Genomic DNA, 25120 nt, shown 5'->3' on the forward strand with positions numbered 1-25120 from the left:
GACATGCATGGTCCTTTATGAAACAGTAATGTTAAAACATTTTCCTGTCTGGCATATCGTTGATAAGTTAAACACTTATACATAAGATTCAAGATTTGTTATTGTCATTCCAAAAAGTGCAGTGTAGAACAAAATTGTGTTGTATAGGACCACCGTAAAAACAGGCATGAAAACACCATCAGCAGCTAGAAAAAATGCAGTTTTAAATAAACAGAAATATAAATAAGATAGCTAGCAATTAAAATATGAGAAATGTAGAAATATGTGTATACAGTACACATATCCCACACATCCTCATATACAGTGCCCTCCAGAAGTATTGGAACACATGCTTAAAGTTAAATATAAAATATATTTTTTTTGGAAATTGATCTTAATGCCTTAAATGAAACAATGAGGAAATATTAAACCTTTAAGGACATCAGTTTTCTTTGTGAATGAATAATGTATTGTAAATAAATAAATGTTTTCCTTAAAATACAGGGGTCATAAGTATTGGAACACCCATGTTAAATTCCCATAGAGGATTTACTTTTATATTTATTTATTTATTTATGTATGAGCATCATGTGCAATTTTATTGAACTTCAGAAAGTCGAAACTGGCACTTCAGTATTAACACTATGTCACTATCATAACCCTGGAGTGTTCAAGAAACATGGAATGCAGCTTGCTACATATATTTTCAGCTACTTTAAATCAATGTGTTAAATGAATGTAGTCACCTCATCTTATTTTCCTTCTTATCAGTTTAAATTGACCTCAATCAGTTTTTAAAGCAGCCTTTAAATGCTGCTGACTTGCACCATTACAGATTATTACTTTTCTCTGCTCTACAGATTATAATCTAATATTGTTCATTTAGGAAAAGACAAGTCATGATTGAATGTAGACTGCATTATACTGTCTTCTTGGTCCTCACTTCACGTTTGCAGATAGTGCTCAATAATGATATGAGCGGTAGCGAAATCTAGGGTGGTCTTTTTTAGTGTCTAACCTATAACATCAAAAAATGTATGGTCATCAGATATTGTATGGTATGCATGTCCACAGTAGTGATATCTGCATGCGCAACATAGTTAGAAGCGCCTTCGAGTTTCAAAATGTTTGAAGAGGCGGAGCTGCTCCAGTAGATACATGACAGATTCTCACACGTGAGATGACTTCGTTTTTCAAGATAATTGATTGGTCAGTAGTCAGTAGGATTAGTCAGAGGGCGGTGATTTTTCACGATTTGAGCTATAACTAGCACATAACCTGCTCCCGACCAGGTTTGGTCGCGAGCATAAGATACCATGGTGATACAGTGACGCTAAAATAAATACACTTTCGTATGACAGCATACCCTGGCTTTGAGCGCAACATACCTCCCTCCCATGCACCCCACTGGCGTTTTTATGACGACATAGCCCCACCTCGAACCTCTAGTCCAGCCCCCGCGCTTGACCTCACCTGACTACACCCTTATGGGGGGTTTTTCCTGCCAAAAAGAAAATTAAAATGAAAACAGTGAAATTAAAATTAAAAGCTTGTTTTGCCATTTAATTTTCAAAGTGTCAGTGCAATTATCCTGCCAAATGTAAAAAATAAAATGAAATATATAGCCTACATTTAGCTTTTAATTTTCCTGATAAACACGATACATTTGAGACAAAAATAAAAAATAAATTGAAAACGTCTATTTGTCATTTCATTTTCATTACCATCCTGGTATATTACTGCCAAAAAATAAAACAAAAATGTTAGTTGGAAAATGAAAATGCAAACTTAACTTTGACTTTGCCTTTTCCTGACGATGTGCTTAATGTATGCCAAAATGATAGGCCTAAATAAAATTAAAACTGACACCTGCTTGCGATTTATTTTCCATTTCTCAATTTGCATTTTCATTTTCAAGTTCACAACATGCGAATGAGCTGCATTGTTAATGAGATGTATGTGAGTGGTGCAGCAGCCGCAGGTTCTGTTTGCGGAGTGGTAGGGGTAGAGAGGGAGCGAGGGTGTGTAGAGGAAGAGAGGAGTGATGAGAGATAGAAGAGAAGAGAGCGAGAGTTAAGAAAGGAGACATACTAAAGTGTGTCTCTCAGACAAATCCGCCAGTATATTGCTGTATGGGAGCCCCAGGTTAAAGTAAAACTTAATAATGTCCAGATTATCCATGAGATGAACTGCAGTCCATGTAAACCTGTATGGTAGGCTAATGTATGGAGCCCAAGTTGACAGGAACACATACAAGTATTGTGAGGGAACGCAAAATTATTGCGAGGGAACGCAAAAGTGCACTTAAAAAATATTCACCCACCTGACCCTTCCCGGGCTCCGTACGAATCCTTTGTCCAGCCCTTAAATCCATTTGTGGAATTTGAAACAGGTCAAAGACGGATCAAAGGCGGCATCTCTTTGCGCAGAATAGCTATATTGTGGGGGGCGATGCATGCAACAATTACGCATGCCCGCTCGGACTATGGGGCGTCGATTGTAAAAATTCGGTTACAATTTTTTAGCTGATACATTTTCAACATTTAGCTCACTTTTCTCACATTTAGCGCATTTTCCTCACATTTGAGACAGAAATTCATGTAAAACAACACGTTATATGTAGTTATCAAAAACATGTTAAATATTATATAAATGATATATCTAAATTTAAATGTTAAATCTAAATATAAATGTTCAATCTAAATGTTATATCTAAATCTAATTGTTAAATTATATCTAAATGTTAAATGCTAAATCTAAATGTTATATCTAAATCTAAAATGTATATCTACATGTTAAATCTAAATATTATATATGATATATATATCATTTATATCTAAATGTTATTCTAAAAGTAAATGTCAAAGTGAAATATTTATATTCATGAGGAGATGTCATGTGATAAACGTTAGCGCCGACTTGTCAACTGGAGCTAGCTGCTACGGTCTTGCGATGCGGAGCTAGCTGCTACGGTCTTACGGTCTTGCGACGCTCTACAGTGGACTCTTCCCAGGTCTGCAACTTTCCGTCACATGACGTCTCCTCATGAATATTAATGAGATTTCACTGCGGTGGGAGTGGTTTCCCTGGGAATTTGAATATTTTCGATATATTTAGCTGCCACATTTAGATATAACATTTAACATTTAGATTTAGAAATAAACATTTAGATATAACATTTAGATAATTTAACAATTAGATTTAGATATAACAATTAGATTTAGATATAACATTTAGATTGAACATTTATATTTAGATTTAACATTTAAATTTAGATATATCATTTATAATATTTAACATGTTTTTGACAACTACATATAACGTGTTGTTTTACATGAATTCAACAGCGATTAATAAACCATCTTGAAGATATTGGTAATGGCCAATAAAGGCTGCGTATACTTACCTAAACATTTATACTGTGATAGCGTTTCCTGTTCACATAATCGGCCTCATATAAAGTAAGCCATATGCACCTAATGACATAATATGATACCCATATAATTTCTGTGCCATTTGGGGACACTTAAAGCATATATTGGTGACCTGTGAGTTGGTGAAACTCCATTTTAATGATCCTCGTTAGTTGCGGCCAGGAAAGCGGATGAAGTCGCGCATCAACCGCTCCAGCGCAAGACAGACGCACTGATTGGCAGACCGTAGCTTTCCATATGCTCAGCATGTACACAAAACTACCCGTCGCAAAAAACGGAGAGCTATGCAAATAGTTTGCAGTGAACTGAGGCTAGGTCCATGATTGGTAACGTAGGGCTGGAGAAGACTATTTAAATTAGAGATTCACGTGAAAAACGATATCGCTTCAGCAAAAAGTCATCAAGACAAGATGTCGAGCCGTGGTCTTATCAATCTCACTCGGTGAATTGCACAAATTATTTGCTCTCCGATGTCAACAGGCGGGTTTAGCCTACACTGAGCAAAACCGGGTTATCTTCCAAACTTAACCTGTGCAAAACCTCCTCCAACCAGGTTTGATTCAGGGCATGTTTCTATAGTAACTAACATACCGTGTTCATTTTGGAACGGAAAACCTAGGGTTACCGCAAACCCTGGGCTAACTTACCCGGTTTTGTGATAAAACCGGCTTTGTGGAATACCCCTCAGAGCTTTCCCCCCTGCCCTGTATCGGTTGAATCACGCCCCATATAATCACGGTTGAATGGAGACGTTTCAGACTCAAATTCTGATAAGAATTGAGTATGACGTAGTCAGGCTAACTACTCCAGGCTGTGCACGGACTACATTATCTAGAAAGTATCCGGATTAGGCTATGATTCAACAAATGACCAACAGAGTCCACGATGCGGTCAATATGGTCTGGGTGTGTGTGCTTCATCAGCGTTTTAACAGCTGTCTCTGGTGAGTAGCCTTGAATGTGAAAGTTAGATGGTAAGCTATTATGCAAAAGTAAACCAACAGGTGTGTAGCTGAACGATGTAGGCTATTTGATCATAGCAAAGTCTGATGACTCATCAAAACAACCCAAAACTGCAAATATAGGCCTGCTCACGTAATTTTGTTGTTGAAATGATATTGCTGCTAAAGCCTATTCTACCTTACACAGACAGACTTGACAAGATTTGGGAAAGATTCTTGAAAGATTGTAGTCTTTTGTAGTAGCCTGCAAACTAGGTTAGTAAAGACAGTGCAACTTTAGCAGGCTAGTTAATTTTTACTTTAAACGGCAAGTGTCACCTTGAAGTTGGATTGAACAACATGCACTCCTCCGGCCCGAGACGCAGGAGATCATGTAGAAAATGTGCTGAGCTAGAACAGTGGATTTCTGCTTTGGAATCAAAGATTGATGCCCTTTCATCAAAGACGGATGAACACGAGAGACATCTCATGAAGTGAGAAAATACAGAAATACAGATAGATCAACTGCAATAGGGCCTGTGGTCCTAGGGGAGACCCAGAGCCCCTAAAACTATGAAACAGATTTGAATGCCCCCAGGATGTGAGAGAGGAATTTCCCAGGGAAAAAACTCAAAACAGGCAGCGATCAAACCACAACAATAGAAAGACGGGCACAAACAAGAAGCAACACTCGGCACCTGTTCATCCCACAACCCTCGTTCTAGGCGACTCAGATGTGAGACTTTTAAATGAGGAAAGGATGGTTGTATGTTGTTTCACAAATGTTTCAGTGTCTGACACAAAAAACAAACTGACAGAACTGGTGTCAAAATATGCAACTATCAAGTGCATTATTGTGCATGTTGGTGCAAATGACATTTACAAAGAACAACTGTATGTCCAAGAAGATTTCAAGGAACTTTTCACTGCCCTATTTGGGCTTGGATTACAAACTTTCATCAGTGGCCCACTCCCAGCAGAGGGAAGCTTTGTTTTTACCAGACTATTCAGTTTGAACACCTGGCACCTGAACACATGCTTTTCAATTGGGATGAATTTTATTGACAATTTCAACCTTTTCTGGAATCACAGGGAATATTTCAGACCAAAGAGCACAGAGCTGAGTTGGACTGGGGCCAAGATCTTAACCCAAAACTATCACCTCTCTCTCTCGCACCCAACATTTTTTCTGCCAACCTTGAGCCAAGCCTCTGATAAGTGCTCACTAGCCACACAGACGGAACAAACTGAGGACATCAACATGCAGACCTTGGAGAAACATAAACAACCAGAACAACAATGCCCTGCCATGTCCACTGGACCTGATAAGGTGGGTACTTCTGAAATGATTCATAGTCAATCACTGGCGTCAAACTCTGCGCAATCTCAGCAAATAAATGGATGTAATGGGCAGGAGGAGATGGCACCTATCAAAGCTGCTGGCTATCAGGAAGGAAGGGTCATGTACCAGTGCCCCTCCCCACCTCTGACTCCTTGCCACCACAAAGCCACAACAACATGGAATACACTGGAACACTTGCTGAAAGCAAAGAAACAACCAAGGACCTCAGATGGACAACAACATCCCAGGACCTCAGCAGGCAGATGGAGACTCTGGACCAGATTTCACATCACCACTCACACCCAGTAACCACCCCACCATAAACTCCTACATACCCATCACCATCCCCATCCAAGCATATGATGTTCCCGGCAAAAATGGAGAGACTCCTACCAATAGCCAGGCAGATTTTTAGCAGCCCGAGACCTTTAGCACTGAAGCGCATACAGTGCACCTCCACACCCTAGTTCATATTCTCAGCTGGTAAATACTGATGGCAGCTGCACTGGACAATTATATGATGCCTATGAGAGTTTTGTGTGATGTTCTGAGGGTCCCTGCAATAGAAATGGTATAGTGATAGTACTTTTGAGAACATGCCGGGACCCGGTAAGCCTATCTCATTCTCTATTCCTGTTTTGACAAGTAATACAAGACAAGCACATCGAGCCTACAGGGTAAACCAGTCAAATCTCCTACCCGTACCACTACAGCCTCAGATTTCCCCAGTGGATCATAGCTCCCCAATCCTTACAGCAAAACTAGCGCTCCTAAATATCAGATCTCTTTCAAAGAAATCATTCTTAATTAATGATCTTATTTGCACACACAACCTTGATTTTTTACTTTTAACCGAGACATGGTTAGACCAAGCAAACAGTGCTGCTACCCTAATCGAATCAGCTCCCCCAAATTTCAGTTTTTTGAGTGCTACCAGAGCAAATAAAAGAGGAGGGGGGATAGCGACAATTTTCAAGGCATCCTTTCAGTACAATCAGTCATCAGACAAGCATTAAGTCTTCTCCTCAGATTTTATTACTGACTATTTACAGGCCTCCAAGTCTTTCTTGAAGAGTTAGGTGAACTGCTATCACTGATTTGCATAGAGTTTGACTGTCTTATCATATCAGGGGATCTAAACCTGCATGTGGATAATCCTGAAAACAATTATGCCAAGGAATTCATTGCAATAATCGATACTTTCTCCCTAACACAGCATATACAGGAGCCAACACTCTCTAGGCCATACACTTGACCTTGTTATCACAAAGGGTCTCCTAATGTTTCTACAGCTGTTAAAGACCTGGCGTTATCCGATCATTTCTGCGTGTTCTTTGATGTGTCTATGCCTATTCGGACGGGATTAGTTTTATGGGGTGACATCAGGTAAAGTAATAATTACCAGGTAATGTAGTCCTGTCCGGACGCGCCATGTCAGTAAACATAACGGAGTATGTCGGTGACATTTACAGACACTTTTACCTTCCGTAAAACGGTCCGGAGAAATTACCTTAGGTACTAATATTAATCCCGTGCGAACGCGACCCTCTGTAAAGATGTCTGTAATATAGAGCTCCCCAGTCCCGCCCCTCCTCCGAGAGAGGTGCTTGTCCGGAAGTAAAATTCTCATTCATTTCTCCCATTGACTTCTGGAAAAATTCGGATATAAAGAGTTTTAGACCATGCCTTAGGCTAACCAGCTACGATGTGACTCATAAGCATATAACTTATAATTTCGAGTGAAAAAATGAACAGAAAATGTAAAAAAAGCGAAAGGTACAAGACTGTGTACATATCTTAAATTCCGAGATAGAGAACTCAAATCCCAGGATGCTTTGCAAACGTACACACATTTCCAACATTTGCAGCCTATAGATAGTTTAACATGGTTCCATATTAATCTGAGAAAAGAAGATGATTACTTCCTACCGTTTCCATTGAGTAAATTCAACCTTCAAGATGAGAAAACCGTTATTTTTCAGAAGACCACACATCGGTCCTGATCAGCCCTGCAGCCATTTTAAGTTTTGAAGTTCCAGCGAGACGAAGCTGGACCATTCGGAACTGAGAAATCCATAGACCTAAAGAGCTGGACGATAGGCGCGGGAAAAGCTGAGTACAGTTTGTTTGGCATTGCCATGGCAACGGCGATCTCTACCAATCAAAGGCTCTGCTTTCACCAGTTTTACACGTTAGGGTGTCGGGTAGTGTAGTACTCTCTCGTTAAATCGTGAATAAAGCATTGTTTTCTCAAAACAAGGTTGATGCCCCCATTAACTTTTGACATCTATATGAGCAGGTATAATCGCTTAGTCACATCGTAGCTGGTTTTAAGTCTACCATGGACGGTTACGATGTTATGGCTTATTCTCCAATTGTCAATGGAGAAATTGTATTGGATTTTTACTTCCGGACAAGGCTGTGGGCGGGACTGGGGAGCTCTATTTCGTCACATCCTGATTGGAAAACAATTCCACCATAGTCTGAATGAAAACATGACATGCTGTGTAGCTCCTAATAGGACGTTAGCTAGTTTGCCTATTAGCTTGATATTGTTAGCCATTTCAAACTACTTATGGCATAACATAAAGCTAACGTTTGCTAGTTTAACCAACTTGTAGTCTTTCAAATCTGAAAATGCCGCACGTAGGGGAGAGCAGGGTCAATTGAAACACTTTTCAGTTTAACGTCTTTTTCAAAACAGGTGAAAGGGATACAAATAATGTTGTCATATGATCAACAACTCACATGTGTCCTCTCTTAGTTACCAGTGTAATTTCATATACACCTTGAGTGATCGCGTTGTTTTTTAACTTTGAACGTAAGTTGTCATTTGTTTCAATTGACCCACCCAGTCGGGTCAATTGAAACACATGTGCGGGACGAATGAAACAGCATATTGTAAACAGAAACCATTGACTTTACTCTAGTTTTTATGAAACATACCTAACAACATACTTCTGTACTTGTCATGGCTAAAATTTCACCTGATTCTTCAAAATATAAGTAGGTCAAAAAATGTATTTTTCCGTGTGCGTCAATGTCGAGATACGCGTTTCGATTAAACTCACATTTCTTCATTTTATACCATGCTGATGACTACATTTCCATCTAATTTACTTATTTCCCGTTGTAAGCCTTGTTGAGGGATTCACAATTGATCTTCCTCTTTTATTTTGAAACATTTTATTTTTTTTTGCATTGATAGTTCGGGACGATTGAAACAACTGTTTCAATCGTCCCGACAGTGCTAACTAACACTTAAACATATTTTGCTTCTAAACCTCAAAATGCTGACATTTAACACTTTCAGACATGTTTAAGTAATGACTCATCTCTCGTATGGTCATGTGATCATTGCATGAAACGATAAACACGAGTTGTGATCACAAAAAAATTACCGCACATAAGATTTTACTTGCCGGTGTCAAAAACAGGTTTGCGGGGATAACGTTGGAATTCGATGACGTCATGGCACGAGATTTCCCGTGGTTGGCAAGTCTTGTGTGTTGAACAAACTGACGACATATGACATTTCAGATGTGCATGGTTTTCGAGGAAATCGCTGTGTTACTTTCGTCCCACGTTTCAATCGACCCGGCTCTCCCCTACCTGACGCAAAGTATCACGTGCACAGCGACGAAGATGTGACGGCAGAACGTAAACGTAGTTACTCCTCCCATGTCAAGTAAAATGACAGAGATGTCTAGTCCCGTCCGAATTGGACATTTATATTACAGAGGTCATATGATAAACCTGCATTACTGTACGTCCCCCCATAAAACTAATCCCGTCCGAATAGGCCTAATGTCCCCACACAGTCAGAACAGATCTACAGTATGTTGGTAAAAATGAACATGAGACATAAAAATGAGTCATAAATGAACAGACAAGTGTTCTTTTTGAGCAAGCACTCTCACAGACGTCAAGTAATCTCAAAGTCTTTTTAAAGCATATATAAGTGTCTCTGGTAATCTGTCAGACTCGGTAGACTTATTGGATCACTTTAATGCAAAAATGGCAAACATTATGGATGACATTGCTCCATTGAAATTCAAGAAAGTTAAGGAGAAACAGAATGCGCCATGGAATCCTGCGTGTAGGAACACGGAAAGAAAATGGCGTAAATACAAACTTCAGATCCACTATGAAATCCATAAAGAGATGCTCGGCACATATCTGAAATATGCAAAGCAAGACAATCATTATTTTCTAACATCATCAGTAGAAGTTCAAATAACACTCGTGTTTTATTTTCCACTGTAGATAAGTTAACAAATCCTCCCTCACAGTTAGCACCCGAACTTCTCTCAACTAATAAATGCAATGAGTTTTCATCTTTTTAAAAGGTAAAATTGACAAAATCAGACTCAATATATCTGCTAAATTACTCATTCAACACCCGGAACTTCAAATACAAATAGAGGGAAACTTAACTTGATGTCAGAGTTCAATTTGATAGACTACGAAACACTTGAAAAAACGGTACAGATTTTCAGCTCCTCCACGTGTGTCTTAGACACCCTGCCTAGAAATTTCTTCAAAACTGTTTTTCACCTTATAGCCGCAGATGTCCTTCACATTGTAAATGCATCACTGCTGTCTGGCACTTTTCCAAAGTCCCTAAAGACAGCTGTTGTAAAGCCACTGCTCAAGAAGAATAACCTAGGCCTAGATGCCTCAAGCTAAACAATTACAGGCCCATATCAAATCTACCTTTTATTGGCAAAATTATTGAAAAAGTAGTCTTTAATCAACTAACCACCTTCTTAACATCCAATGGGTATTTTGATTACTTTCAGTCTGGTTTTTGGGCAAATCACAGCACTGAAACAGCTCTCATTAAGGTTTTCAATTACATACGTCTCAACACAGATTCTGGTAAAACATCAGTCCTAGTGCTACTGGACCTTAGTGCAGCATTTGACACTGTTGACCACAATATTTTACTACATAGACTAGAACACTGGGTTGGATTTACAGGCATAGTTACCAACTGGCTCAAATCATATCTACAAGAGAGGAGCTTCTTTGTTGTCATCGGCAACTGTACCTCAACACCAACGTCCTTGACCTGTGGTGTTCCCCAGGGGTCGATCTTGGGGCCACTATTATTCAACCTACATGCTCCCACTTGGACAAATCATCCAAAATAATTTGATTTCATATCATAGCTATGCAGATGACACACAAATCTACTTAGCTCTGTCTCCTAACGACTATGGTCCCCTTGATTCTCTGTGTCAGTGTATGGAACAAATCAACACTTGGATATCTCAACATTTTCTTCAGCTGAACAAAGAAAAAACCGAAGTCATTGTATTTGGTAATAAGGAGGAAAGACTTAAAGGGATATTCCGCCATTTTTGGAAATAAGCTAATTTCCCACCTCCCCTCGAGCAAAACAATCGATATTTACCTTGTTCCCGTTCATCCAGCCATTCTGTGAGTCTGGCGATACAACTTTTAGCTTCAGACTAGCATAGATCATTGAATCAGATTAGACCATTAGCTTCTCGCCTGCTAGCTTCATCTGTAAAAGTGACTAAGATTTCTGGTCATTTTCCCATTTAAAACATGTCTCCTCTCAAGTTAGAAAGTGCAATAAGACCAACTGAAAATGAAACCTGGCGTTTTTCTAGGCTGATTTGACATGGAACTACACTCTCATCTGGCGTAATAATCAAGGGAAGTTGCAAACGTACCATGGGCACTGATATCTGAAAATAGTCCCCATAGACAACAAGCAGTAAGTAGTTTGTGATATCACTGCGTTTGCATCATCACTAACGCATTTTTTTCCTCCAGGTGCACTTCGTTTTGCATCGTATTATGGTGACCACATGGTTCTACATAAGGCCCCAGAGAGAGCCGTGGTATGGGGCTATGGGACAAAGACCATGACTGTTGTAGTCAGTCTGTCTGGGCTGTCCAGCAGAAACACTTACAGGAGTACTGTAAGAGATGGTGAGTAGCCTTGTCGCTCTGTCCCCCATCCACCAAGGTTCATGGCCAGCAGGTGAGACTAAACAGTAGCCTAAACAAGCGCTGGATGTTAAGGCTGCAAACAGAGCTAGTAGTCAGGGGGCCTATGTGGTTTCCGTGGAAATGAAATGTTAATTTTGGAGAGTGGTTGGACTGTGTTCAGTGGTCATTGAACATGAAGAAAAATGATGTCTCCATTTTTTTAACCTGTTTTAGCCCTATTTTTCTGATATTGTATATTTCACTGTAAGGTGAATAGGGTAAAAATGCTACAGGTGAATAGGGTAAAAATGTAATAGCAGATATAACTATAAAACTTCCCCAGTTGATTACTTACATTAACATGAGAAAAAACTGTAGTACAAGTTTTCTGTAATTTAATGTTTAAATATACAAATCAGCCACTAATTAAATATGCTCTAATTTGCATGCATTTTAAAACACTTTGGATAAAGAGCTTTGGATAAAGACAGGTTAAAAATGATTCTTTTCATTGTGTTAACATATCAGATGGGAGAAAAATTACAGAGGGATTTATGGATATCTGTTGTCCTGTAAAGCGGAATATAGGCTACTGTCAAAAAAATCATCAATTTTTGCCATGCTTTTAAGAACAAAATGTCATCAGGTTAGGAATAATATATCAACAAACACCTTTGTAAATATCTGTGAAAATATCATTATTCTGAAATAGCATGATAATTTTATGTAGGCAACATGATAATTATCTTGTTTAAAGATTGAAACTTTGTTGAAACATTCACGTTATTACTTGATACTGCTTTTATTTATTTTTTTATTATTAAATAAAAACAAATATTGAAATTTTGTTTTAGTGTGACAGCAATGCGCAACCATAGAAACCTGCACACCTGCCTTCTGTCGACAACCTTTAGAAGAACAATAGATGGGCTTGCCTTGCAGCAAGGCCACTAATAAAACTTAAAGGTCCCAGAGAATGGATGAATTGAGTATTGCACTGTGTTCTCTGATGTTAAAATAGTATATATTCAACTTTGATTTAAAAAAATAAACTCAATTGCAATTTTACAAGACTAATTAAAACCATATATTTAGGCTGGGTATTGAAATGGTCTGTTTGACTAAATGGCGCCCTCTTTGGCAACCCCAATTGAACTTCAATGGCTTTGCGAGGTCTGACATCACAAGCAAGCAGTTTTGCTGAATCGCCCGTTTTTTAGTGTCTATTTCTAAGATCAAGATTTCCATGTGAAGGAGGGCACAACCATGCCTCATGTTCATGATAGCTCTTTGTTTATGCACAACCTCTCATAATTCATGAAAACCAAGAAAAAAAATATTTCCATTCTCTGGGACCTTTAAGAAGAACAATAGTGGGCCTTGCTTTGCAGCAAGCCCACTAATGAGCTGCAGGGCGAAATCCATCACTGACTGATCGGGCTGGGTGGGTTTACCCAATCTATCTGGCGATGCCAGAGGCACTCTCATGGCCCGTTTTACCTGCTGGTCCAGTATCACATATATCTTCACCTTTATATTCACTAAATTATACCTGTGTTTACTGCGTTACACTCAAAACCTTTTAGAGCGTCTCCCTTGACAGAAATAGGTGTCATGTTTGTGGGTTGATGAAGTGTGGACTAACTGCTCAATTGCATTCGAGAAACCACATTATCTAAAATGACCCATGGTTACAAAACAAAAATTTAGCCTACAAAAATGATCATACAGTACAAAATTATATATGAATATATTTAAGTAATTTGTAAAGGTTATTCCTGTAAAAAAAAGTGTGGACCATTAAACAGGACACAATTGTTTGTTTGTGTTAATGATGTGATTGGTTCCAGACTATATACACAGCGACCTGAGTACTTCACTTTCGTTGATCCGTTGTTTTTAATACAACCCCGCACACCACCGCTGATACAGTAGGTTGCAATTTAGAAATCCATTTTTAGAAATCCATGGCTATCAGATGTTTATGGCAGTTAAAGAGAACCTATGCAGGATTGGCGATTTCATCTCCGTTTTCGGTTTTGCTTTTCATTTTCACTCGTTTTATGCTTGCATATTTCTCTGCAGAGCTTCCCCTACAGCTTTAGCGTGCATATTTAGACATATATAGGCTATACAGTGCCCTCCATTATTGGCACCCCTGGTTAAGATGTGTTCTTTAGCTTCTAATAAATTCATTTTTTTTTCCAAATAATATAGGACCACAATGAAAAAAACCCCCCGTAAAATCCAACCTTTAATACAAGTGCATTTATTTAGAAGGAAAAAAATCCCACATTAAGAAATAATTATTTTACATCAAATCATGTGTGCCACAATTATTGGCACCCCTGATGTTAATGCTTTGTACAACCCCCTTTTGCTAATAAAACAGCACCTAATCTTGTCTTATAATGTTTCACAAGATTAGAGAAAACAGAAAGAGGGATCTTCGACCATTCCTCTTTGCACAAAATCTCCAAATCATCCAACGACCTGGGTTTTCTCCTCTGCACTCTCCTCTTCAACTCACCCCACAGGTTTTCAATGGGGTTGAGGTCTGGGAACTGAGATGGCCATGGTAGGAGCTTGATACGGTGTCTGGTGAACCATTTCTGTGTAGACTTGGCCATATGTTTAGGGTCATTATCTTGCTGAAAGACCCAGTGACGACCCATCTTCAGCTTTCGCAGAGAGCCACCAGATTTTGATTTAAAATGTCCTGGTATTTCAAAGCATTCATGATGACATGCACCCTAACAAGGTCCCCAGGCCCTTTGGAAGAGAAACAGGCCCACAGCATCACCGATCCTCCCCCATACTTCACAGTGGACATGAGGTGCTGTTCTGCATACTCATCTTTTTGTTACGCCAGACCCACTTAGAGTGTTTGTTGCCAAAAAGCTCTAACTTTGTCTCATCTGACCAAAGCACACGGTCCCAGTGTAAGGCCCAGTACCGCTCCAGACGTTTGTGCTCATGATTTTGAGTGAGAAAGGTTTTTTTCCCTGCATGATGGTTGTTTTGGAGACTTTGTGACCCCACGATGCAACCATTTGATGCAATTCTGTAACAGTGAGTTTTGGAGATTTTTTTATTTCTCTTACCATCCTCCTCACTGTGCGTGGTGGGAAAATAAACTTGCGTCCTCTTCCAGGCTTGTTTACCACTGCTCCAGTTGTTTTAAACTTCTTAACGATTCCTCTGACCATAGATATGGGCAGGTGTGCGAGTGGCTATTTTCTTATAGCCATTGCCTTACTTGTGAAGGTCGACACACATCTGCCTTACTTGAACAGTGTGTTCCTTTGTCTTTCCCATGTTGAAGAGAAATGGCTTCTGTGTCACGTCATATTGCCCAGGGAAACAGAATGTTAAGAATTACTAATTAAATGTTCCTACATACTCCGATTGACTTTGTTAACTACTGTAGAAATGACAGAAATGACAGAAATACTTTAATTACATTTATTTCCTAGGAATTGTTAGGGGTGCCAATAATTGTGGAACAGGTGATTTTATGACGAATAATTATTTCTCAGTCAGGGATTTTTTTCCCCACCTTAAAATTCTCTTGAGTTGAAGGTTACATTTTTTCTACAATTTTCAGTGTGAGAGTATGCTTCTACAATAAAACATTTATTTATTTTAAGGCTTTTAACGCATCTTAACCAGGGGTGCCAATAATTGTGGAGGGCGCTGTATATATATATTTAGAAATTGCAAGCGTGGTTCTTCTTGTTCCATACGCGTTTCAGACTTTCAGATGTAAACAAGGAGCGATTGCCTCCTAGACAAACTGCAAGGCTGCAATTATAGCGGATAGGGACACTGGGGGCGGGAGGAAATATTACTGTTTTCGTTAAAACTGGTCAGTCAAGCAAAACAACGATTCTTAAGCGATTTATGATCTATGAAAATGTTGCATAGGGTCTCTTTAAATAATTTTGTGCTGGCTTGAGTGGGCAAGTTACAGAAAGTGACCGCGCACTCATGTCGGTGCCTGTTTACATTTGTTTTAGAATTCGTCTTGGGTGATCTAATCACAAGTTGTCTGCTGCTGACACATTGCTGTTTACATATGCAAGGTTTACAGCTAGATGTTGCTGACAACGTCACAGTCATTAGAACTTCCATTTTCCAGGACTCATCAGAACGCAATAGCGTTTACATTACAATATCATATGGTTCTATTTTGTAATCTATGTATCGTATACTGTACATGTACTGTTTGTACCCAAGATGAAGTAACACACCGAATATAGTGTACATCAACTTTCCCAACTCTGATCTCCCTTCTAGGTGTATGGAGGGTGACCCTTGATCCTGTGAAGGCGGGAGGTCCTTACAACGTGAGCGCTGTGGAGAGTGGTGGGAGTGATGGCAAGGTCATGATCACAGACGTGATGTTTGGGGACGTGTGGCTGTGTGGGGGACAGAGCAACATGGTCTTTACCGTTCATCAGGTCAGCAATGAGCAATGAGCAGCAATGAGGTCTATTCAACAGTTCTGTTCAGAGCGGTTAGAGTGGCCTGGAGATGTTTGCTGCACAAGAGGCTCAGAGCAACCTTGTACCCTGGGGTGTGTGTTTGAATGTGTGTGTGTGTGTGTGTGGGCTGGCTTTGGGGAGGGTGAAAGTCTGTTGTGGTGTGTGACTACAAAAAGGTGTTTTTTTTTTTATTCTCCCTAAAATGTCACCAACAATCTGTCAACATGTGTCTTTGTTGCTAAATTAGATATATAACAGCTCAGCAGAGATGGCCCTGGCCTCAAAGTTCCCAGATGTGCGCCTCTTCCAGGTTGCTCAGAGGAAGAGTTCGGTTGAACTGATAGACCTGCCTGGAATCGCTGTGCGTTGGTCTGTGCCCACACCACGTAAGTGACGTACACACCCAGATTACTGGTGGCTCTCCAGTCTGTGAAGTGTGTATGTGTGTGTGGGGGGAACTTGCACCACTCAGGAGAGATCGTTTGAAGGTTAATTTAAGATTTGATTGCATGACACCACACCCTTGGGCTGCTGCTGTGTTTTCATTTGGCTGTAGATGGGTTTAGTTTGTGGTCTGCCCCACTGACTGATCTCTTTGTGTGTCATGATTGTCATGTGTTTCTCTGGCCAAATGCTCCACTGAAAGTGGAAGTGTGAATAGTAAATGGCCTAAGAAGCAGAAGAGTAGACTTTACTTTCAACAAACAAACACGCTGTTGACCAAAACCACAGCCCCACAGTATGCCTAGGAAGTTAGGGTAATTTATATGATGGTTCTACACACTGGCGAGGTAAAATCTTACCGATCATTCATTCATTTGAAGAATGCAGAAGACACATGGCCCTAGCTTTGGCAAGCTCCACACAGGTGCAATGAGTACACTCGTCAAGCCTTAGAAATTGAGGTGTGTGTGTGTGTGTGTGCATCTGCTTCTGTCTGTCTGTCTGTCTATCTGTCTGTCTGTCTCTCTCTCTCTCTCTGTGTTTGTGTGTGTGTGTGTGTATGACCCTTAGAATTACTCCGGAAATATTCCGCGGTCTGCTGGCTATTTGGACGTTACCTGTACCAGACCTTGCAGTACCCTATCGGCCTGGTAGAGTCGTGCTCGGGAGCGACACCTGTGGAGGTGTGGTCCTCCAGCAGATCCCTCCAGAAATGTGGCATTCCACAGGCACCAAAGAGGTAACAATCCCTGAATAATACAAAAGCTCAGCAGTAACATCATTGACTGCGTTTATGGACTATGGCATCCCGGTCATGAGGCTTATCCTGATCTTGATCATATTCAGGATATGGTGTTTACATGAACACAAAGAAACCTGGTTATTAATATCCTTGTTTCCATGATATTTGTTTCCATGATATTTTATTAGCATTCATTATCCTGGTTTAATGCAGTTGTGTTTGCCAGTAAAAATCTGGATAGCCTAAAGTGTATACACGGTAGACAAGGATAAAGGCTTAGCCACTGTTTTGAAATTGGGATATGATGTTTGCATGTGCAAACACAAAACCAAGAGGAAAATAAATAGGCTAGCTGTCAATTCATATTTTTATCATTATTTTGACCCCTCACTTTTTTTTTTTTTTTTGCTGTTACTCTTTGTTAAAGTTATCCACACCAAAACTCTGTGCTGTGGAATGCCATGATCCACCCTCTGCTCAACATGACCATCACAGGTGCCATCTGGTATCAAGGTGAGGGCAGCAATGGTCAGCACCTGCATGACAGGAGTCCAGCACGGTCCTGTGGGAGACTTTACCATTGTGCACAGTAGATCTGCTCGTATTAGTCATGCCAGGTGCGATGTGTGCAGTATGTGATAAGTAAAATTGCAATTTAATTGAGGGAACTCACTCAGAATGCATTCAAGGCCTTGCTTAATCTCAAAGGCTCCCTTTTCCCACACAAGGGTTAAGCCTAGTCCTAGACTAAATGAAAACTGCAATGAAAATCTCCACTGAAAAAAGGTGGTTTAAACAAGACTCGTCTATAGTAGGAGAATGGTTAGATGTGGTTCATGATATACTATGGAGAAGTTATACTCCCTCAAAATCCAGACTGACACATTTTCTAGAAAATTGTATAAAAGGACTAGGTACGTTGAACATATAGGCCTAAAACCAAATTTTGTTTTAGGTATTTTTGTTTTGTTGTAACTGTCTATGTATATGCATGTCCTTGTCCTTTCTTTCTTTTCTTCTAGAGAAATGTCGTCAAACTCTCCTTTATGTTCTAAATGTTCCTGTTAATACTTTTAACTGGGAAGAAATCTGGTATGATGATATGAGGATAGCTATGGATACAGATGGGAAATCCTTGTGTTTTTCTTTTCTATTGTTTCTTTCTTTCTTTCTCTTTCCTATCCCTTGTACCAGGAACCTGTAAATCATATAGCAAAAGAGAAAATGTGTAAAAAAAAGAAATCCTACATTGTTTTGAGACCTCAATAGACAGAAGATAAAATGAAAAAAAAAAAAGAAAACGAAAAAAGCTTTATTCAGTGGAAGCAAGATAACAAAAATCCTTTCCCCATCTTCCCGCTCTCCTTCCTAGGTGAGCGCAACCGTTACTACAATCGTGGTAAATACAACTGCACCTTCCCCGGCATGATCGATGACTGGAGGATGGCTTTCCACCAGGGCTCAGGGGGCCAGACTGCCCCAGACTTCCCCTTTGGATTTGTGCAGGTGAATGTAGACATTTTTTAATGGCAAGCATGCATTTCACATACGTACATGCACACTGTCACAGGCAGTTTTTATTACATGTCCTTCAGAAAACCTCTCTGTCTCCATACAGTATAGTTACATATAGCACCTTTCAAATAGGCTTCATGTACTCAATTTTCAGAAGCGACTAAAATGTCTTACAGTGTATGTGTATGTGTATGTGTTTTGCTTAAATAGAAGTTTCTTTCCTTCATCACTCAAACCCCTCTGCATTGCAGTCATGAAAACACGTAGCAGGTGTCATGTAAAACACATAATAAATATCAGTATGAAACACCACTCAGTATCCGTAACTCATGTGACTCCGCACTAGTGTTAATTTTGTCACCTATTTTTAATTTAGTCGTAGTCTTAGTCATGTGACGAAATGTTCTTTTTAGTCTTAGTCATATTTAGTCATTCAAATATCATTTTTGTCAGTCTAGTTTTAGTCAACTAAAAGTCTCATAATTTTAGTCTCGTTTTAGTCAAAAGAAAACTCAAGGTATCTTAGTCAAGTTTTAGTCAAAACATTTGAGTCTTTTTTGTATAACAAATCACTTTTGAATAGGCTACTATTTCAGTCAAAAATAGTGACAGTCAGCTATGTGTTTCACACATCTCAATTTTCCCCCAATATCCTTTGTCCGCACTTTTGTAACACTCCTGATGTAACATAAAGTGTGACCCTTCTGTGTTTCACTACCAGCTGTGCACCTATAAGCATGGTAATGTACCGGACGGCTTCCCAGAGATCCGCTGGCATCAGACAGCTGGCTTTGGCTACGTTCCTAATAAGCGCATGAAGCGGACCTTCATGGCCGTGGCCCTTGATTTAAACGATGCATCTTCAGCTTGGGGCGCGTAAGTATATGGACTACAGTAATTTCCTGTGTATTAAACGTCATTGTGTATAAGTTGCATAAGCTGCACGTGTTTTATGCAAGTTAAATGAAACAAAACCACATTAATACAATATTAACTGCCCCTGTGTTTTAACCTCATAGCTGAAGAAATTGTGCAAAATCAATGTATAAGCTGCGGGTAATAGTTGGGAAATTACGGTACACATCCATTTTGTATTGATGGGTTTGTATTGATTGTGGAACCTGACCTGTGGAACCTGTGGAACCTGACCTGTGGAACCTGTAGAAGATGTGGAACCTTGACCTGTGGAAAGGGTCCTGATGAAACCCATGAATAGGACAGCATTGCCATATCTTGCACATAGTCAATTACATGCCTTCTAGATAAATGCTCATAGTGTATTCTGAGATTTTCAGGTAGATCCCATTTTTGAGGTGGATCCCAAACTGTCTTTTTACCATGTGACCCACTTTTCAAAAAGAGAGAAATCCCTTTACAGATTAATTTGAATATTTTCTTTCCTCTGACATGGTTCCCTGAAAGCATCCACCCACGCTTCAAACAGGACGTGGCCTACAGATTGACCCTTGGTGCGCGGACGATTGCCTATGGTGAAAAGGGTATATCCTACCAGGGTCCCTTCCCAAGTTCTGTTCATGTTAATGGCACCTACCTAATACTCACTTATGATCAGAATGTCTTTGCCACCCCGGCCAAAAAAACATTTGAGGTAAGTCTGTTTCACTCTTGGAAGATGTTAGATTAGTCCATTACATGCACCTATAGATATAATCAGACCACTCTAGATCATGCACGATGAAAGGCCAAAGTGGTAAGGTGAGGGCAGATATTTCTCTGAGGCACAGAAACCTGGCTGAGAGTTGAAATTGGGTGCGGATCCTCGTTAAGTTAAGAGACACTGTTGTTAGGGGGATGGCTAGATCTTTGAGGGATATGAATTCTGTTTAGAATATGAAAGTGGCTGGTATAGTAAGACTAGACAAGTTTATGTATATATTATACATTCATTGCATAGAGGTTTCCTAATACAGGAATAGAGAATGGCATAGGACTACTGCACTGTAAAAGAAAAAAAGGCAGCTGGGGCGCCAAAAAAAATACTGTGACGTAACAGAAAATTGCTTTTTCATACAAATACGGTTATTTTCCAAAATTAAAATACAGTTTGTCGTTGTAATTTGAACAAGATTTTGCCTTATTTTCAGGTTTTAAATGTTTCATTAGAAACATTTTCACCTTTTAAAACAATGAAATTTACCTACAAATATGGTTAATAAATGTGTGATTCATCTTTCAAAACATCACAAAAATGTGGAAAAACATGATATTGGGTTTACTATTGCAATAATGTATTGTTCATTTTAAAATCCTATCAAATGCATATTTAGAGCTCCCTCCCCATTAACACCATATGTTAGAAACCCTTCCGTAATAATAGTAACATTATTGTGGGGCCCGGGTTTCTCCAGCAGCGCCTCTGCAGACACATAATGCGAATAAGCACTGAGTGCCCAAGTTTGTGATACTGCCCAGGGGGCAGAAGAATACTAATTGAGAAAATATTCAATTTCGCATTGCACCCATGAAGATGTGTATGTATTCTCTAAAATGTCCATGTATTTTAATCATGGTCTTCTCTATAGTGGGAACCCTGACAACTCCCTTTCAAAGTCATTTTCTGTGGACTGTTCAGTCAGTTGTTCTATGACATACACATCCGAAAAAAACACAATAAAGAGTAATGACAAAAAAATAAACATTATAAACAAGAAACTAACACTTACCCATAATCCCTAACTGCTGTACTTGGATTCAGCCAATGTGAACACTGAGGACTAAGGACTAAAGACTCAGGACCAGATGTACTAAGACAGCGTTAATAGCAAGTTTTTGTATGCACAGAATGCGAACGCTGTACTTTGCATGCGTGGAATTTACTAAGTTGTCACTTCATTACGTTAACTGCGGTCAGTGCCGCCCGTCCCCGCCCCCTGTACAACGCCAATTGCGCATGCAGAGCTGAACCACAAGCGCAGTTGAATATTGCAACATTAAAAAGAATCAAAGTTTAGCGATCATACATGATACAAAGAGATGTCAATGAGCAGCGACGGACAGAGTACTACTAATGCCTAGTAGTTCTACAAATCCACTTAAAAAATACTTGAACTATTTACTGCACGTAGACTTGGGATATGACTTAATGCCTAGTCTAACAGATTGGGAAGTGTAGGCTATGTCGTGAAAGAGAAAATACGATTTTGGAGAGGCAAACAAAAGTTAATGGCATATAGGCATTTTCAGCTCTCACGGCAGGCAGTCTGCGTGTTTCCCTCATTGCGCCCTATCGCCATGCTTTTACGTGCTCGTTACGCCTAAAATGGGCGCAAAACGTTAGTACATCTGGCCCTCAGACTTAATTTATCTCAGGTGCTAAGTGAGGCCACATAGACCTCTGAAGTTTGCCTACAGAAAAGCCACCATCTTTGCCCAAATAAGGAGATCCGGTATCTTGAGATTTTTTCTATGGGAAAATAAGGTAACACTTTACATTACGGCTCGCTAATAAGGTGGTAATTGTATGGTAATTTCTATGTAATTTCATGGTAACAATCCCTTGTTACCACTTATTACCAGTAATTTCTATGCAGTTTCTAGTGCAATTACTCTGCTGTTTCTAGGTAATAGCAATGTAAACAGTATTAATTAAGGTGGTAATTTCTATGGTATTTTTATGTAATTTCATGGTAACAATATTTTGTAGCCCCTTATTACTAGTCATTTCTATGCAATTTCCAGTGCAATTACTCTGCAGTTTCTAAGTAATAGTGATGCAAACAGCTTTCATTTTAAGTTTAATAAAATGGTAATGATTTAAAATGAATCTAGTTCTTGAAATGATAGTCCAGGATTTACTTATTGTTTTTGTTTAATTACCTGAAAAACAAGGAGGTAATTTCCAGGAAAATACACAGCATCAGGGCCGTAAAATACACTATCACTTATTTCCACTCAGTTACTTAGTTATTACCATCTCTGATCTGAAATAGGTTAGGCTACCGTGTACTGACATTCAACACACGTGAACGAACGTGGGTAAATGAACTTGTGGTGAACTTGGAAAAAACAGCCACAGACCAGACTCTTTTGCTCCAAAGTTTTCCTCTAACCACGAGTTTACCCCATCACTAAACCACACACACTTGATCCCACCCCAGATACACACACACCCCTCACACATACTTTTCCTCTGTCTGTGTCTCTGGCTTAGGTGTGTTGTACCATGGAAAAGGTGCAGTGCAGTTCTGCGGATATCTTCTGGATCTCTGCCCCCATGGTGCCTCAGGACCCCTCCACGGTGGCTGTGAGCCTGGGGGGCTGTGCGGCTGAGCATGTGGCCTCCCTGCGGTACGCCTGGAAGGACTGGCCCTGTGGCTTTAAGGCCTGCCCCGTCTACAGCGCTGACAGGGTCCTGCCTGCACCACCTTTCGTCCTGCACCTTGCGTCCTGGGCCCTTACTCACAAAGTGGACAGGGTGGAGCAGCGGTAGCATAGAAATAGTTACTAGTATTCTTCTTGTACCTGATCACCTTTGAATGCTGTTAGTTGACTGTTCTAAGGTCACATACAGAGCTCGATAGTGTTTTAAGCCCCCAACGTCGCCTTCTGAGCAGCGCTGCCACCGCCGGCACCGCAGGCATCTAGTCCTCCTAACCCTAACCCTAACCCTAACCTTAACCCATGTCTAACCCTAGCGCTTTCCAGGCAGCGCTGCCTTAAAGACAACATTGGGGGCTTAAAACACCAAGAAACACATACAGACTGCTAGTGGACAGGGACCTGCTTCCCAGGTTGTGAAGAGAGATACCCCATTTGCCTCAGAGTTGCCCTCTAGAGGTCCTAAAGCTGTGCCTCTCTTCACATTTGCCATGTCACAACTTGTGCTCTACAGAGTGTTGTCTTGTGCTTTTCTGCCACTAATGTAAGTTATCATTTTGCTAAGGCATATATAGCTGCAAAAAATATCAATTATGAATTGTGCTGTACACACAAAGTTTAAATGGTTTTAGTGTGAGAGTTGTGCTGAGGGTTGTGATTCACATTCAGCATGTATTCATCTTGATGAAATGGTGTTGCTAATATAATCAAATTTGGCCAATAATAAAAGACATGCATGGTCCTTTATGAAACAGCATTGTTTAACATTTTCCTGTCTGGCATCGTTGATAAGTTAAACACTTATAAGATTCAAGATTTTTTATTGTCATTCCAAAAAACACTTTAGAAAGTGCAGCGTAGAACAAAATTGTGTTGTATAGGACCACCATAAAAACAGGCATGAAAACACCATCAGCAGCTAGAAAAAATGCTATATATAAAAAATATGATATATAAATAAGATGGCTAGCAATTAAAATATGAGAGATGTAGAAATATTGTGTATACACATATCCCACACATCCTCATATATCAAATGCACACTATACATATACATCCATATACATACAGTACATAAACTCAGAGCCAGATAGACGAGGATGATTTTGATGAGGTGTTGTGTTATTAGCTATTAGCCCACATTGTTAAATCTAAGGGCTGCTTTCTTTTCGATCTTTTTTTTTTTTGGCACAGATGGGGGCTTTCAAGTGTAAAGATCAGCTTCCCAAGGTGAATGTGAATCTGATACAACAATAAGTGAAGATAATTTGATAATGTGCTATGTAGGTGGACTTGCTGACTACACAGACATGTAGTGAGCAGAGTGGCCCTCACAGACACTGTTCCACTCCATTCAGCGCACACATACCACTCATTTGTCATGTTATTGTTGAGATGTCCTGTCATTGCTGCACGCTAGCGCTTTGACTGTGATCTGCCATTCAACCGGTGTTCAGTGTCAAACTCTTCATTCTAATCTGTTGAGACATAATTCAATTGGACCATTTTGGTGTTATTTCTGGGAAATCAGAGAAATAGAAACACATTTCTTGAGTTGGTTTTCACATCTGGATAGTTATCCATGAACTGGCATGAACTCACCATTTCATAAAATCTGGGTTACAGTGATCAATACCAGCATGAAGCTTCTGATTTTAGCGTTCGAAAGAGTTGGTAAGAGTTGTGCCCACACCAAAGTGGATCAGGATTCAGGAGGCAACAGAGTAGGCTATATTTAAGGTGTGCAAATCTTCACTATTTAATTTGTTGTTGCATGCAAATTTGAGGAACTGAGGCTGTGCCTTTTCTCTCTTTTTTAAAAAAAATAATTTCAGTTCCTCTCAAATGGAATCTGCAGATAAACAAAGGTTTAATTAACCAGGATGGATTTTCATGAAGTGTTGTTGTGTTGTGATCATAGTTCACTGATAG

At 39.7% G+C, this 25120-nt stretch overlaps 1 protein-coding gene across 1 annotated transcript; it reads left to right on the forward strand.

Moving 5' to 3' along the window:
* Positions 1-4235: 4235 nt before the first annotated feature.
* On the forward strand, positions 4236-23300 carry LOC134100141 (sialate O-acetylesterase-like). Its single transcript, XM_062553212.1, has 10 exons — positions 4236-4356; positions 11504-11662; positions 15962-16125; positions 16397-16535; positions 17164-17332; positions 17763-17848; positions 18708-18841; positions 19572-19726; positions 20273-20459; positions 23022-23300. Exons 1-10 carry the CDS (start codon positions 4299-4301, stop codon positions 23298-23300), a joined length of 1530 nt encoding a protein of 509 aa, XP_062409196.1. The 5' UTR covers positions 4236-4298.
* Positions 23301-25120: the final 1820 nt, after the last annotated feature.

This window comes from Sardina pilchardus, chromosome 13 (assembly GCF_963854185.1).
Source record: "Sardina pilchardus chromosome 13, fSarPil1.1, whole genome shotgun sequence".
Taxonomy (NCBI): Eukaryota; Metazoa; Chordata; class Actinopteri; order Clupeiformes; family Clupeidae; genus Sardina; species Sardina pilchardus.

What these genes read in the sequence shown, in the direction of transcription:
- LOC134100141 (XM_062553212.1), top strand. Translation starts at nt 4,299, where the DNA reads ATGCGGTCAATATGGTCTGGGTGTGTGTGCTTCATCAGCGTTTTAACA. An exon ending in ATTCCACAGGCACCAAAGAG is followed by an intron (nt 17,333 to 17,762) that starts GTAACAATCCCT and finishes TCTTTGTTAAAG; the next exon opens with TTATCCACACCAAAACTCTG. An exon ending in TCCCCTTTGGATTTGTGCAG is followed by an intron (nt 18,842 to 19,571) that starts GTGAATGTAGAC and finishes TTTCACTACCAG; the next exon opens with CTGTGCACCTATAAGCATGG.